We start from the raw sequence: 14,514 nt of genomic DNA, 5'->3' as shown, positions 1-14,514 counted from the left end.
TTTTTAATTTCTCTTGCCCAAAAGAAGGATGGATTTGTACTATATGCAAGCAAGGGCCACGGAGAAGAGATGTGGATCGAAAAGCTGGCCCCACATGTCCATGATTCATGCTCTTGATTTTAGATATTAAGCAGTCCCGTCCTTTTCATGGGACACGCCACTATACCTCTCTCCCTCACTGATCTGCCAAAATCTCGTTTGATTAGAGATAATCTGATGTTTTTAAATTTATATTTTGATATTTGATTCTTTTAAATTATTATTATTTTCATACTTTTTTAATAAATATTATTTTCTCCAATTCCTTTACTATAATTTTCTCTTATGATATAGGTTAGAAAAACAAATTCCTTTACTATAATTTCCCTCATGATAACGATATTTTTTATTTTAATAATATTAAAATATTAATATTTTAGTACTTAATATTTTAAATTTCTCTCATATTTACCAGTCCTATTTGTCAATTTATAAACCAATCTCTTATATTTATAAGTGAAACTACATGTTTTTGGCATATGCTCTTCACGTTCTATTTTTACATGGCATTTTTTTGGATTTTACATCCAACTGCCTTTGAACCAATTAAAATTTATAGAAATTATATTTAATGTTGAATTTTAGATTTAAAATCTCATAGTTAAAATTTATGTATTTAAATTTTTTTAGTTAGATAGCATAAAAAATTTTAAATGAAGAAGAAATGAGTGATAAGAAAAGAGGCAAGAATGACAAAAATACTAGCTGATGAAAATGTCAATAAAATGAATGGGTGGAGAGTTGAAGTGATTAAAATTTTAAACAATTAGAGTATAAAAAGACTTTAAAATTATAAAAATTTAGCCAAAAAATATCATGATAAGAAATAAATTTGGATATCCAAACCCATAATTTTTTTATGTATCCAGAGCGAGGATTTAAAAAAAAAAAAAAATTGGCTCAATCAAAGACTGCTGATGCAAGTCAATTCAACTGTGAAAAAGTACGGTAACAGAAAACAAACGCGGGGTCTTGCCCAAGTGAAAACCAGCTAGTTTACATCCATCTGTCTATCCATATATTCATTTATACATATTTTTAACATCAGTCCAACACTCAAAGTTTATGCAATATGATTTGAGCACCATACTGGGGCCTAAGAGTAATCACAGAAGTTGGAGCATGAGCATATGTTGGGGAAAGCTCAAACCAGAAGCGTTGTAGAATCAAAGACAGAGCCATCTTTGCTTCCAGCATGGCAAAGTTTTGCCCAATACATATTCTTGGACCCCATCCAAACGGAAAGAATGAAGCTTGCCCTTTTGTTGCCTTTAGAACTCCTTCTGAGAATCTCTCTGGTTTGAATTCCTTTGCATCATCACCCCACAGTTCACAGTCATGGTGAATCAAACCTATCGGTAAAGAAAGCTGCACTCCTGCAGGTATTGTCAGGTGTCCAAGTTTCATATCCTTAAGAGCAGTTCTAGCAAGCAAAAGTATCGGTGGGTATAGCCTCAGAACCTCATACAAAATCATGGTCACCTGGAGCAAAACGATCGCAATGTAAAGTGAAGTTCTTCAGAAGTTCACTATCAAGTTTTGTAAGAAAATCATAGAATGCAAATATTGTTTGATAGTTTCATATCATGTTATTGACTCTGAAAAAGAATCCTTCATGTCATAATTTTACTAGAAAATCTCCCAGCAAATATTTGCTTCCCTTGCTGTATGTTATAAAGAGAGCCATATAGGTACTTACAATCTTAAGATGATTTAAGCCATCAAAGTCTGGTTTTTGGTTCCCAAATACTTGCAAGACTTCCTCCCTTGCTTTTTTTTGCCAATCAGGGTATCTACTGAGCAACACCATTGTCCAGACTAGCAGAACAGATGTAGTCTCTTGCCCTGCAAAGTGGAAAAGCTTGCATTCCTCAATTACATCTTCAATAGTCATACCATCATCCTTGTTTCCACGTTCTTGAATTTCCTTGTGATTTGACTCCAAAAGTATGCCTAATAAATCATCCTTTGGGGCTTCACCTGCCTCCATTGATTTCTCTCTTTTGTTGATTATATCCTTAAGTGAAGCTCGTATATCTCTGTGATTTTTGTTCATCCTCCTATTAGCACCAGTTGGTAGAAACCTGGAAATAAAAAACTACTCTCGGCAATTATGCTGACTAGTCTGAGTGATTGTTCTGTCAAGTGATGGTATCATTTGTTTCTTATAAACAGGCCCAGTAATTTGTAACTGGCATGCTACATGTTCCAATTATATTATTTGACAAATTGGAATTGTTCAAAGCAAGATAGTTTTGAATCTCCATTGTACATCATGTCTGATAATTAGTTGTTTCATAATGTACAGGTTAGCTCACATCAATTGAATAAGACTAATTTCATGAACTTGATCCTATTAGTCAGAATAACTATGTATATCAGATCTACTGTGGATTCTTACCTGTATCCAGGAATATAGACTTTCAATAAAGCTTTCATTACAAGTTCACCTTGCTCCGTTAGAAGTTCAAATATTCTTTTTCCTTCTTTATAGCTACTTCCAAAAGCTGTTCGAGAAATAACATCACAAGTCACATTCTGAAGAAAAGGCCATACGTCCATTTCACAAGAGCCATGTAAGGACAACATTTTCTCCCACTCGTCAACCATGTTGTTGAAGCTTTCAAAGAATGTAGCCAACATGATCTGGGTGGCAGAATAATATGATGGGAAGATTAGATTTTCAGCCTCGCACCATGTGAACATCCAGAACAATAGCATGATGCTTAATTGCTTATACGGCAAAAAAATTGGTGTGGATAAAGTATATGTTCAAGTGCTTGTTAAGAGAATAAAAAGTAAAGAGCCACTAAAGGGAAAGTAAAAGTAACCTTCAATTTTTCTGCATTAAATGCAGGATTGATAATCCTTCTATGCTTAGTCCACTTCTCACCATCATAGTCTGCAAGACCCGCGGCTAGTAACCTGATCAGTGGATTCGAATGAGGTTTGGGGTAGTCATAAACCTTGCTCATTACTTCTTTGAATAGAACGGGATCTGAAATAATTATCCTTGGTATTGGTCCGATCCAAATGAAAGTGCTCTTTCCTGCATCCCATGTATGTCATCACTTATATGCGACATTTAAAGAAGGATTGAATTAAACTAGTAAACTAATGACATAAAAACAATAGAAGCGAAAACGTTTCATATGTGCTTATCGTATCGAAGCATGTACTGCATTAAAAAAAAATGAAGAAAGCTGACCTCAGGAAATGTGATATTCTGATAAGCATATAAACAGCGTGCGGAATCAATTTGAAAATGTTAATTCACTATATTGTAGTATGAAGGCATTTTCTTCAAAGGTTGCAGATGATATGAGTTACATTTCTTTGTGGAAAAGGCAATATCATATTCCTTTTCTCTGCCTTTTGTTTGAAAAGGCAAGCAGTGATATTTTCATCTTTTGTATAAGCTAAGAGGAATTATATGGTGAACATACAGAGAAGCAGCATTCCCTTTCAGGCCAACCTTAAAACATAATTTTTTTCCCTAGAAAGACTCCTCCCAAAAAAAGATTAAAAAATCCTAAGCGCTACATGCATGAAGGACTTCAGTCAACATTTAGGCATCCTATAACCTCATGGACCAATTCATTTCATGAGTGAAGAATTTTCTCAAACAGCTTCCAGAGTTTCCTGTGTTATTCTGGATTTATAACTAGTTCAGCATCAACTCACCCAGTTTTATTGGAACTCTGATAAATTAAAAACTTCAACGTATACTCTTTTGTTCGTTTTAACATAGTCAACATCACAAATTAAAAAAACTATATTCAAAAGAAACAAGGAAACCCAGAGGAAGACGTAGCAATTAATTTATTAATCATATAATAAAATATTTAACGGCATACAATAAGGTTTGACCTGCCAAACAATTCCACACAAATGTCATGCAAAATTCAACAGCTGACTCATAGAACCTCCTTCAAGAGTAAATTTAAGAGTATATTCAAAGCCCAGTATGCTCCAAAACGAAACGCGGCAAGAAGATAACGGCCCATAAGAAATCAACAGCAGAGGCTTAGAAAACCAAAAACTAGACTGGTTCGAACAAAATTCATGGCCAAGATATGATTGTGAGGAGTGGGAGAAGCGCAACATCAAAAAATTTTAAAAGCGTACCGTATTTGTTGACTATTTCATTGACAAAGGAGGAAGCACGAGGGATGATATCGTGGGAAAGATTCATGGGTTTGGATTTGGCTTGCATATGCATGTTAAACATTTGAGTTGAATCCCCAGTAAGAAGCGTATATGGATTGCCTTGAAGGCCTTGCTGTCTGAGCAGCCTCTCGAGCTTCTTCGGCCTCAGCCACAGCCAGTTCACCACCTTCCATGCCCACACCAGAACTAGAATCGCCGCCGGAACGCAGATTGCTATTGTGGCCTTTGATGCTTCCATTTCTAACGGTGAAGAAGGAGCACGAAGGAACTGAAGAGTGAACAGAGAAGACTTTGGCGGGACTGGGATTGGCAGACAGATGATGATGATGATGATGATGATGATGATGAATGTAAGGGGGGAAAAAACAAATAATCACCGTCTTCTACGAGCTTTCTTGCACCGTCAGCATTTTATAATGGTTCTCCGGATATACTCCTGTTTTATTTACTACTTTCTCCTCCTAATTTATAATACGTTTTTCTAAGGTGATTGAGTGTCTTAAATATAAGTAATTTTTTTATAATAATTCACATATCAATATAATTTTAATTTTTACAAAAATATAATTTATTTCTTCCTTTTACTCTCAATTTCAATTTATTATGAGTGAAAAAATTATACATTTAAATACACAAAAATTTAAATTAATAAATATAAGATAAAATGAGAAAATAATTTTTTACAAATACTATCTTGTTTATATTTTAAATCAAGATTAACTAAAAAAAATTATTATATTTTGAATTGGAAGGAGTAAAATATTTTTGACAAAAATAAAGTTTGATGGATGATGTTCATTCCAATGTTAACTCTCATTATTTTATCCTTAAATAAATTTATTTCCTCTCTCATTAATAAGTACTATTTTTAAAAGTTTATAAAAAATAAAAATTATGAAATATATTTAATAAAATTAATTGAAAGTATGTATAGTTTTGTAAAAAAAACTTATAAATTAGAATGGATAATAATTACAAAAATATAAATTTTTCAAGAAATTAAATTTCGTTTAACTTTTCCCAACGCACATGCGCGCATTTCAATAGGTTGCAAGCGCAAATTCGATGCGTGAAAGTGCGATTGTAGGGATATAGTGGGACCCGGTTCACGCTTTGTGTGGTGGCGGTACTGTGCTCCGCTCCCCATCCTTTTAAAAATATTTTATCTTCTCCCGCCATCTCTCGTTAAAATCAATGTTACATTCTTTCTCCAATCATAGTATAAATTATTACTTTTTTTATTTAAAAAATACAAAATATTTTTAAGTAAATCTCACTTTTACTAAAATAATTATTTATTTTTAAATTAATTTTATTTTTTTATATTTATCTCTATTAAACACTTTATAATAAATATAAAATTATTAATCATATGAGTATTTTAAAAATAATAATAATTACACAAAAGACTAAAAATATTTTATATTTTGAATATCCAACTCCTCAAAAAATATTTTATATTTTTTAATAGAGGGAGTATTAATTAATTTATATTTAAAAATAATAATAATAATTTTGATTTTTTTAAAAAATTCTCATATCTGTCTAATCATATTCTTAGATAGAATACATATGGTTTATTTAAAATACACTTATAAACTACTTGAGCATAGTATAATTGGAAAATTGTATAGAAAATATCCTATATAAAACTTAAAAAAGGTCTTATAATATTAAATTGAGAGAGTAAAGAATATAAGTTTTCTTTAATTTATAATATTTTTAAGGGAAAAAATAGAAACGGCATTAATTTTTAAACAATTCTAACTATACAATTAGCTTTTGTCGATATGAGTAAACGACTTATGTTAAGCAAGAGTAGTGAGGCTTTTGTGATTCAAATTCCCTTGCTTCGTTAATATCGTAGTTTTGTCTTGAAGGGATTGAGGGATTAGGATCAGATATTTACGGATGCATTTGTTTTCTCTCTTGGACTTTTGGAAGCATGTGAGCAAAATCTCTACAAGACAAAAGGGTCTTTGTTTTTTTTATTTTTTCCTGACCTTGATTTTGATGAGGGTATGGAATGGTTGAGACTTGAGAGCTATAATTGGACGAGCATCATGAAACCATCCAATGTACACATTAATTGGCGCGCACCGTAAAATTGACCCCCCACGGCTCTTCTCTTCTCAGTGATGGATGCAATTAATGTAAACCACCAATGAAAATGGGACTTCGTGAAGGTTCGTGCATGGTTGATTACAGATCGGGAATGGTGATTGCGATCTCCAACACCGAGAACGAGGATTCCAACTCAATATCAATGCAACGGGTTGGGATTTTGGGGATTACACTCACTCCCCTCATGTATTATTTATATGTATTATTTATAAAGTAAACGAAGAAGAATTTTTTTTTAACCCTATATAAGTTATCTCGTTAAATTTTTATAATAAAAATTTTTATTTAATTTTTATTCAATATTTAAAAATATATATTATTAAAATATGTATATTTAATAAAAGTAAAGTTAAAAAATTATTAAATTTATAAATAAAATTAATGAGTTTTAATATTCTTCTAAATTTTGATGACACATTTAAAAATACCTTATACATAAAATTAGAAGAGTCAAGTCACAGTGAAAATATTTTATTTAAGTGAAATTCTAGCAAATTTTGAGATGTAAAGTAAGTTCTTAGATTTTTAACTAATATTTTCATATAATGTAACTTGTTTTCAATATTAAAATTAAAAAAGTGAGTTGCAAATTTAATAATAAAGATGAAGATGAAAATTTATTGATATTTTAAATAGAGTTAATAAAATTTAATATTTTTTTAAATATGATCAAGAAGAGTAAAATTACTCTCATTCCTAACACCCATCTCCCACATCTCCTCGGCTTGCTTTATAATTAGAAAAAATATAATTATAGTTAATTCTGTTTATTGATCTTGATAACAGCTGTTAAACAGTGCTCAATGAGATCATTCCCAAACAATGGAGTATTCCATTTGATCCTATCTCATCCCCTTTATTTTATTTCATTAGTGACATTTTGTTCCATTTGATCATAAATTATCGATCACTTTTTAGGTTTTAAAAGAATTAAATATATTAATGAAAGTTAATCTCCAACCTTTAAGAAAATAAATAAATTACAAATATTAATTTAAATAATTATAAATTTAGAAGTCTTCATTATAAAAAATGTTTAAGTTCTAATCATAATTCTTTAATTTATAAATGTAATTCTTCTTGTGATTATCCCAATAAGATACTTTGTAACGCTTTTATTTTTTTGTTGGAAAAAAAAAAACAAAAGCGGAGACGTGCATGTCATCACTTAAATTTTTGGGAGGATGGCACTTAGGCTTCTTATAAACAAAATAATCACATTGCAAGCCCTTTCAATTATAAAATAATTGTCAAATCTCAAGGGCTTTTCTTACAAACAAATTGTTTGCTGAAAAGACAAACAAGCACTCCTTCCATCCTTATATGTATCAATAAAATTGTTATTTAGTTAAAATCTCATTTAATCACGTTAATTTTTCAATTTTGTTCCTAATAATATCAATATCATGACTATAGTTCTTCCTTTTTTTTTAAAATAAAGGCAAAATTATCTAATTACTTAAATATCATGGCATTCCTTATATTTAAGGATAAAATAAATTTCTAAAAATACTCTATATATGGAGATGAATGGAGTATAGATTCACATATTTATAATAATAAGTTTACATATTCGCTAATTGTGAATCTAGACTTTGTGTTGAGTATATTGTTGTAAATATGCAATGCTGAAGTTGTAAATATGTGAACATATAATTGTGAATATGTGAACATATATTAATAAATACTACTCTAATTTTATTTATAAGTCATTTTCAACATATTTCATTAATATTGAAGAAAATTTTAAAATTCATTAACTCTATCTTAAAATTTAATAAGTTCTCAACTTTACCCTTATTAAATATATAGCTTCAATAATATATTTTCTTTTTTCAACATTTAATAGAGAGTAAAAAAGAAAATTTATGATAAAAATTTAATTACGTAACTTATAAATAGGATTAAAAAAATTACTTTCTCTTTACCTTATAAATAGGATCAAAGAAAGTATGTAAACCTATTATTGTGAATATATGAACATCTACTTATGAATAAATAAATATTTAGTAGTAAATACATGAACATATACTTAAAAACCAGGGGCATTCTGATCTTTTAAGTGAAAATTTTATTTGCAAAGATGGGTCTTGAGCTTGGACAATTATTTTAGAACTAAAAGGGCCTACAATATAATTATTTCAATTCTGAAACTTTAAATGCGCTTGTTCCTAAATTTTTAATGACTTAAATGTCACTCTCTTTTTCTTGAGTAGTGAATGTGTAAACGACAAGGAGGATCATGACTTCACGTGCCTGGCGCCAAGAAGGGGCAATTTCGTTGGTACCCATGGATGCACGCACGACGGGGCCCACGCATGCGTGGCACCTTTACGGTTAGACACGTGGTGCGTTGAAGCTGGGAGGCAAAAGTTTTAAAGCTTTGTAAGCATTGGTCCAATTATGATCTCCAGGGTTAAAATGGTCAATTTATGACACTGGGCTTTAGCCACACTTAAGCCCAAATCTATTGCAGTTCACTCCATCTCCAGTTCAACCTGATGGCTAGGGCCGAGAATAAAGGTCAGGTTTAAAGGTCTTGTTTAAATAAGAGTTCGAATTTTAAAAATAATTTTTTTAAAAGTAATCGGGGTTGAGGGCTTGGTCCTGATAAGCCCTGTAAAAAAAGGCTCAGACTCGAGTAGTCCTTCAAGCCCTGTTATATTATTATTATTATTATTTTCTTTGGTGGAACACGTGTTTGAAGCCAATGACCTACTCACCTGATCCTACACACATTATGTTATTATTAATTTTAATTTATTCTAGAATTAATTTAATATAATTTAATAAATATCAGTGTATAATATAAAATTCCTGATATTTTTTATTTTTCTATAATTATTATGTTTGTGTATTTATAAAAAATAAATTATTTTTTAATCAAGATTTAAATTTTATTACTAGACTTCTAAATGTGTGTTGTTTATTTTTTTAAAAATTATGAGAATTTTATTTTTTTAATTTCAGAATATTTTAATTAATTTATAATGTTTAATTTTATTTTTACTATTTTTATTTTTTTGAAAAAGGGCTTGCGAGCTTGGCTCTGAACCCTTCACATAAGGGCTGGGATTGAGAAATGGGGTTCAAAATAGAGAATCGGGCCCGTCTGTATTTTCAGCTCTACTGATAGCCTTCCTCAACCTCCAATAACTGTAGATTCCAAACTCCAAAACTATTTTCTCAATATTATTTATTTTTTTTGGCCCCTCCTTCTTCTACTGACTTCCATCTTTTAATCGTGATAAAAATTTAACGTTAATAACACGCTTTTCTAAACAGATACTAACATGATAAAAATATAATGTAACAACATCTTCAAACTTGATGAAAAATTGGACACATTTTTTTTTTTTGGAAGAATTTGACGTGGGTGGTGATATGCTATCAGAGTTAATCGAAAAAATATATAAATATAATATTTATATGGGTTGTAACATGCGCACCTTTTATTTTTATTTTTATTTTTATTTTTTAGAATAAACTACTCAAATTATATATGAATATTATGCATTGGATTAAGTGATAGCAAGCACAGACAGTAGAAAGAAGAAAGCATAACATTGCAGAGGTGGCATGGATGAGGATTGCAGTTATGGCCTAAACATGAGATTGTGTGAAATGAATTACAATGGACACGAAATGGAAATATGGCGACAACACATATGTGTATGCATTGCCACTTTGCTCATTACATCAATTGCTAGCTCTAAACTTCTGGCTTTCAAATAAAGGAAAAGCTGGCCAATTTATAAATTAATTAACACCATAACTTTATATTTGTTCTTATATTATGAGATGCTACTTATGGACCAGATACTCATATGAGCAAATCTGCGGCTTCACGGAACCAAAAGAGTGCATTTATTTTCAAAACATCGTTTTCTTGCGCCTGCCCTATTGTCTCTTCCCTGACAGCAACCTCGCTCAAGCTCTAATAATATCTCTCCCTCCCTCCCTCCCTCCCTCCCTCTCTCTCTCTATATATATATGCACTAAGCGCATAAATTACATTCAAGAAGTACAAGGCTATCAGATGGAGAGGGTGAGTAGAGTGAGACTGAGAGACATGGTGGAGGCATCAAGCATATTGGTATCAGTAATGGCAGTGATAACGGTGGTTAGATGGGTATGGAACCTGGTGAAGTGGGTGTGACTGAACCCTAAGAGGCTGGAGAGAGAGCTCAGACAGCAAGGCCTTCAAGCCAATCCTTACCGATTTTGGGTCGGTGACTTGGGGAAAATGGTTGAGATTCAAGAGAATGCCAAATCCTTAACCTTGCCGCCTCATTCTCATGATCTTGTTCCTCGTATTTCCCCCTTTGTCCACCACACAGTCACCAAATATGGTGTGCTAGCTTCCTCTCTCTCTCTCTCTATATATATATATATATATATAAGTTGCTGATGGAAACGATCAATTAATGTGCAGGGAAGAATTCATTCATGTGGTTTGGACCGACACCGAGGTTGATCCTTACAAATCCAGAACAGATAAAGGAGGTGTTCAACAAGTACTATAACTTCACAAGACGTCACACGAGTCCTCTTATGAAATATTTAGGCCCTGGATTCGGCAAACATGAGGGCGACCTGTGGGCTAAACAGAGAAAGATGATCAATCCAGCTTTCAGTTTTGATAAACTCAAGGTTTCTTAATTGAAATTAATCATTGTATATACACTAACAGATGTATGGATATCACTGTCAATTAGTCACTCGATTCTGTTATCTAACTATATTTTGCTGACAAGATCGAGTGCCATTTTGTTAATTGTGGCCACAAACTTTCATACCAATATTTGCCCAAAGTTGCAACAACATGATAAGAGAATGGGAAAAAATGTTGAGTTTGTCAGATGATGGAACATGGGAAGTGGATGTATGGCCTTGGTTTATGAGTATGTCACGTGATGTGATTTCTCGAGCAGCAGTTGGACGCAGCTACAAAGAAGGCAGACAAATATTCCAGCTTCTATCAGAGCAAACCGAACTTGTCATGTATCACTTGGACAGATATTACCTTCCATTTTGGAGGTAGTTAACATGAACTTGGCCAGTGTGTGAAACTCTATCAATGTACACAATATTACTTATAAAGTGACTTTGCAGGCTTGTATACAGTAAGGATAGAAGAAGGATGGAGGAAATTGATAGAACTGTGAATGAATCATTGAAGGGCATTATCAAGAAGAAGGAGAAAGCCATGAAGGCTGGTGAAGCCGTAAAGAATGATGTGATGGGGATACTTTTGGAATTCAATAATGAAAACAGGGGTACTGTTGGGTTGAGTATGAAGGATTTGATTGAGGAATGCAAGTTGTTCTATTTTGCAGGACAAGAAACCACTTCGACTTTGCTTGCTTGGACCATCATGTTGTTGAGTAGGCACCCTGACTGGCAAACACGTGCTAGGGAAGAAGTCTTGCAAGTCTTTGGCAACCAAACACCAGATTTTGATGGCTTAACTCGCCTCACCATTGTTAAGTATCATCTCTAATTCCATGTACTGTAATGTTCTAATTATCTTCTTGTGTCTGCTGTTTAAACTTCATCGCGTCTAATTAGATGAGAGGTGAGAATGACGTTTAAGGATATCATATCAATATTATTTACATTTAAGGATCATGAAATTTTGAAATTTCAAAAAAAGAACCATAGTTCTTAACTAGAATTTAAAAAAATCTGAGTTGATTTTTTCAATACCCATCTTCTGCATTTTAGTATTCAAATTTTCAATACATATCTTAAATATTTTCAATACTCATATTCAATGTCTATTTTCAATATTGAGTTTAAAATTATATGAAAATGAATATTGAAAATATTTAATTAAGGTGACTTTGGAAGATTATTGCTGAAAAAATATGGAAGAGATGAACGCTGAAAAAATTCAATCAGAAAAATTTTAATCACAAATAATTAAGGACTATGGTCTATTTCTTAAATTTTATGATTATAAAGGCTATAATTATAATTAATGTACACTGAAGGTCTTTAAATATTAACTCCCTGGATCTGATTGTCAAGAGAAGCGACAAACTGATTTTGCCAGTACAGGTGAACATGATCTTGCACGAGGCTTTGAGGTTATACCCACCGGGAACATATATAGACCGATTAGTTGAGAAGGACGTGAAACTTGGGAATTTATCAGTACCAGCAGGAGTGCAAGTTTTCATACCAGTTCTGATGCTTCATCATGATCAGGAGATGTGGGGGAGTGATGCCAAGGAGTTCAATCCAGGGAGGTTTTCCGAGGGAATCTCAAAGGCGGGGAAAGGCAATTCCATTGCATATTTTCCATTTGGATGGGGCCCTCGAATTTGCATTGGACAAATCTTTGCTTTGTTAGAGGCTAAGATGACTCTCTCTCTCATTCTGCAACGCTTTTGGTTTGAGCTTTCTCCCTCCTATTCTCATGCTCCTTCCCTTGTTCTAGCTCTCAGGCCAAAACATGGAGTTCATGTCTTTCTACACAAACTCAAATAATAAATTTGTAATTTGGTGACTCAATGTCTTGAATAAAGAGAGGGGAAGACTTTCAAGAGTGTTTTTTTTCCCAGTTTACAACAAAATAGTAAATATGTAAGGAATTTTAAAGTATTAATAACTCTTTTAAAGTAAGGACCCTTTCATTACATATGCATTTACGAGCAACATGCAGCAAATACTCTGTCTAATTTTAAATAGGCTAAAGAATATTTTTAATTCTTTAATTTTATATAAGGTTTTAATTTAGTTATTTAATTTTGTAAAGTATTTTTTAATCCTTTGACTCTAATATCATTAGTTTTAAATGATTATTTATCGTGTCAATCATTATTATTTTAAAAAAATTAAACTTAATATGTCAACTATTTGAGAATACTTTTTTAATATTTAAAAGTTTAATGTAAAAATTTGGAGGGATAAAATTAACAGTGTTATAGTAAAGAATTAAAAAGACACTTTATAAAATTAAAAAAATAAAATAAAATATTTTATAAAGTTAAAAGATTAAATGTGTATTTTAATCTTTTTTTGTGCTAAAAAATGTGTATTTTAACCTTTTAAATATCTTTTTAAAACTTGTAACCCACGCATTGATTTTTTTTTTTTTTTACAAATGCCCCAAATTAATGATTCTGAATTACGTACTGCTCCCAATTCAATGGAGAGCATATATAATTGAAATAATATAATTACAATGTATCAAATATGAGCTCATTGATTATGACAATTTAGATCAAAATAAGACTCGCAAAAAATCCTCATATATTTAATAACAATGGAAGTAAATAAATAAATTTCTTACAATAACGTCATCTTAAAAAAGAAGATAATCATAAAATTAGAACAATTATATTTCTAGACCTATTAGATTTTGGCTCCTCATCTAATTAAAGGTTTTTATAAAATAAATAGTGTAGATACATAAAAATAACAGCAAGATTTAAAAATGGTATAGGACTGTAGGAGATTGAACTCGATAATTGATGGCTCAAGTATATATCAATGGTTGGATCATGGTTGAGTCGTATTTTAATTAAGTTAATATATTTCTGGTTTTATAGGTTAAATATAACCTTAGAGGTAATATTTTATAAAAATATTATTTTACAAAAGTTAAAATAATTTTTTTCTTGTTATTAAATATAATTTTTCTAGATATAAAAATGGGAAGGCAAAGAAGATGAAGGTTTCCCTCTTTTCAATTTAGTGAAAATACTATTAGTCTTCATAAATGTAATTTAAGAAAAATTAATAAATATTTTAGAATATAAAAATGAAAAATAATTATGTGATGTAACATTTATATAATTTGTATAATTAATAAAATTACAGTTCTATAATTTATATACATAATATTTCAATTCTTGCACATTTTCTTCATTGATTTTCTATCAATTCTAGACCCTAGTTTGACACTCAACACATACCAGACCAGACACAAGGCTAGTTCAATCCTTTTTTTTTTTTTTTAACATTGCATAAAAGTGATGAATTCCTTTTAAGCTATTTACTTTTAACACAGAATGGGCGAAATCGAGCTTGTTTAATTTTTCTGGTTCTTTTTTTCCCATCATTATATTCTTCTGCTTACTTCATTCTTTTAATTGTGATTAATGTTTAATTTTAATATGATAATTTCCTAAAATTATGGATATTATATATGTATTGAATTGTGTGATCGAA

The 14,514-nt window shown here is 31.1% G+C and overlaps 2 protein-coding genes across 3 annotated transcripts; one reads left to right on the top strand and one right to left on the bottom strand.

Moving 5' to 3' along the window:
* Positions 1 to 939: 939 nt before the first annotated feature.
* LOC129316036 (cytochrome P450 72A397-like) lies at positions 940 to 4,566 on the bottom strand. Of its 2 annotated transcripts, none has more exons than XM_054960275.1 (5): positions 4,168 to 4,566; positions 2,871 to 3,088; positions 2,441 to 2,685; positions 1,739 to 2,078; positions 940 to 1,521 (listed from the first exon to the last, which is right to left on the bottom strand). In XM_054960275.1, exons 1-5 carry the CDS (start codon positions 4,445 to 4,447, stop codon positions 1,096 to 1,098), a joined length of 1,509 nt encoding a protein of 502 aa, XP_054816250.1. In that variant the 5' UTR covers positions 4,448 to 4,566; the 3' UTR covers positions 940 to 1,095. The 2 variants fall into 2 exon arrangements, with proteins under 2 accessions (XP_054816250.1, XP_054816249.1); XM_054960274.1 differs by having other exon boundaries at positions 1,739 to 2,123; positions 4,168 to 4,565.
* A 5,811-nt stretch (positions 4,567 to 10,377) lies between these two features.
* Positions 10,378 to 12,828, top strand: LOC129314924 (11-oxo-beta-amyrin 30-oxidase-like). The gene is made up of 4 exons (XM_054958403.1): positions 10,378 to 10,685; positions 10,769 to 11,373; positions 11,449 to 11,818; positions 12,397 to 12,828. Exons 2-4 carry the CDS (start codon positions 11,159 to 11,161, stop codon positions 12,826 to 12,828), a joined length of 1,017 nt encoding a protein of 338 aa, XP_054814378.1. The 5' UTR covers positions 10,378 to 10,685; positions 10,769 to 11,158.
* The last annotated feature ends 1,686 nt before the right edge of the window (positions 12,829 to 14,514 follow it).

Source organism: Prosopis cineraria, unplaced genomic scaffold (genome assembly GCF_029017545.1).
Source record: "Prosopis cineraria cultivar Desert tree isolate PC_DT_omini unplaced genomic scaffold, ASM2901754v1 PC7, whole genome shotgun sequence".
Lineage (NCBI taxonomy): Eukaryota > Viridiplantae > Streptophyta > Magnoliopsida > Fabales > Fabaceae > Prosopis > Prosopis cineraria.
Note: the sequence above shows the minus strand (reverse complement) of the source record. Positions and strands in the feature narration are given on the sequence as shown.

Coding starts and splice junctions, on each gene's coding strand:
- LOC129316036 (XM_054960274.1), bottom strand. CDS start 4,447: ATGGAAGCATCAAAGGCCACAATAGCAATCTGCGTTCCGGCGGCGATT. Junction 2,124..2,440: donor GTCTATATTCCTGGATACAG/GTAAGAATCCAC, acceptor TTTTATTTCCAG/GTTTCTACCAACTGGTGCTA. Junction 1,522..1,738: donor GCTTAAATCATCTTAAGATT/GTAAGTACCTAT, acceptor GTTTTGCTCCAG/GTGACCATGATTTTGTATGA.
- LOC129314924 (XM_054958403.1), top strand. CDS start 11,159: ATGATAAGAGAATGGGAAAAAATGTTGAGTTTGTCAGATGATGGAACA. Junction 11,374..11,448: donor TATTACCTTCCATTTTGGAG/GTAGTTAACATG, acceptor GTGACTTTGCAG/GCTTGTATACAGTAAGGATA. Junction 11,819..12,396: donor GCTTAACTCGCCTCACCATT/GTTAAGTATCAT, acceptor TTGCCAGTACAG/GTGAACATGATCTTGCACGA.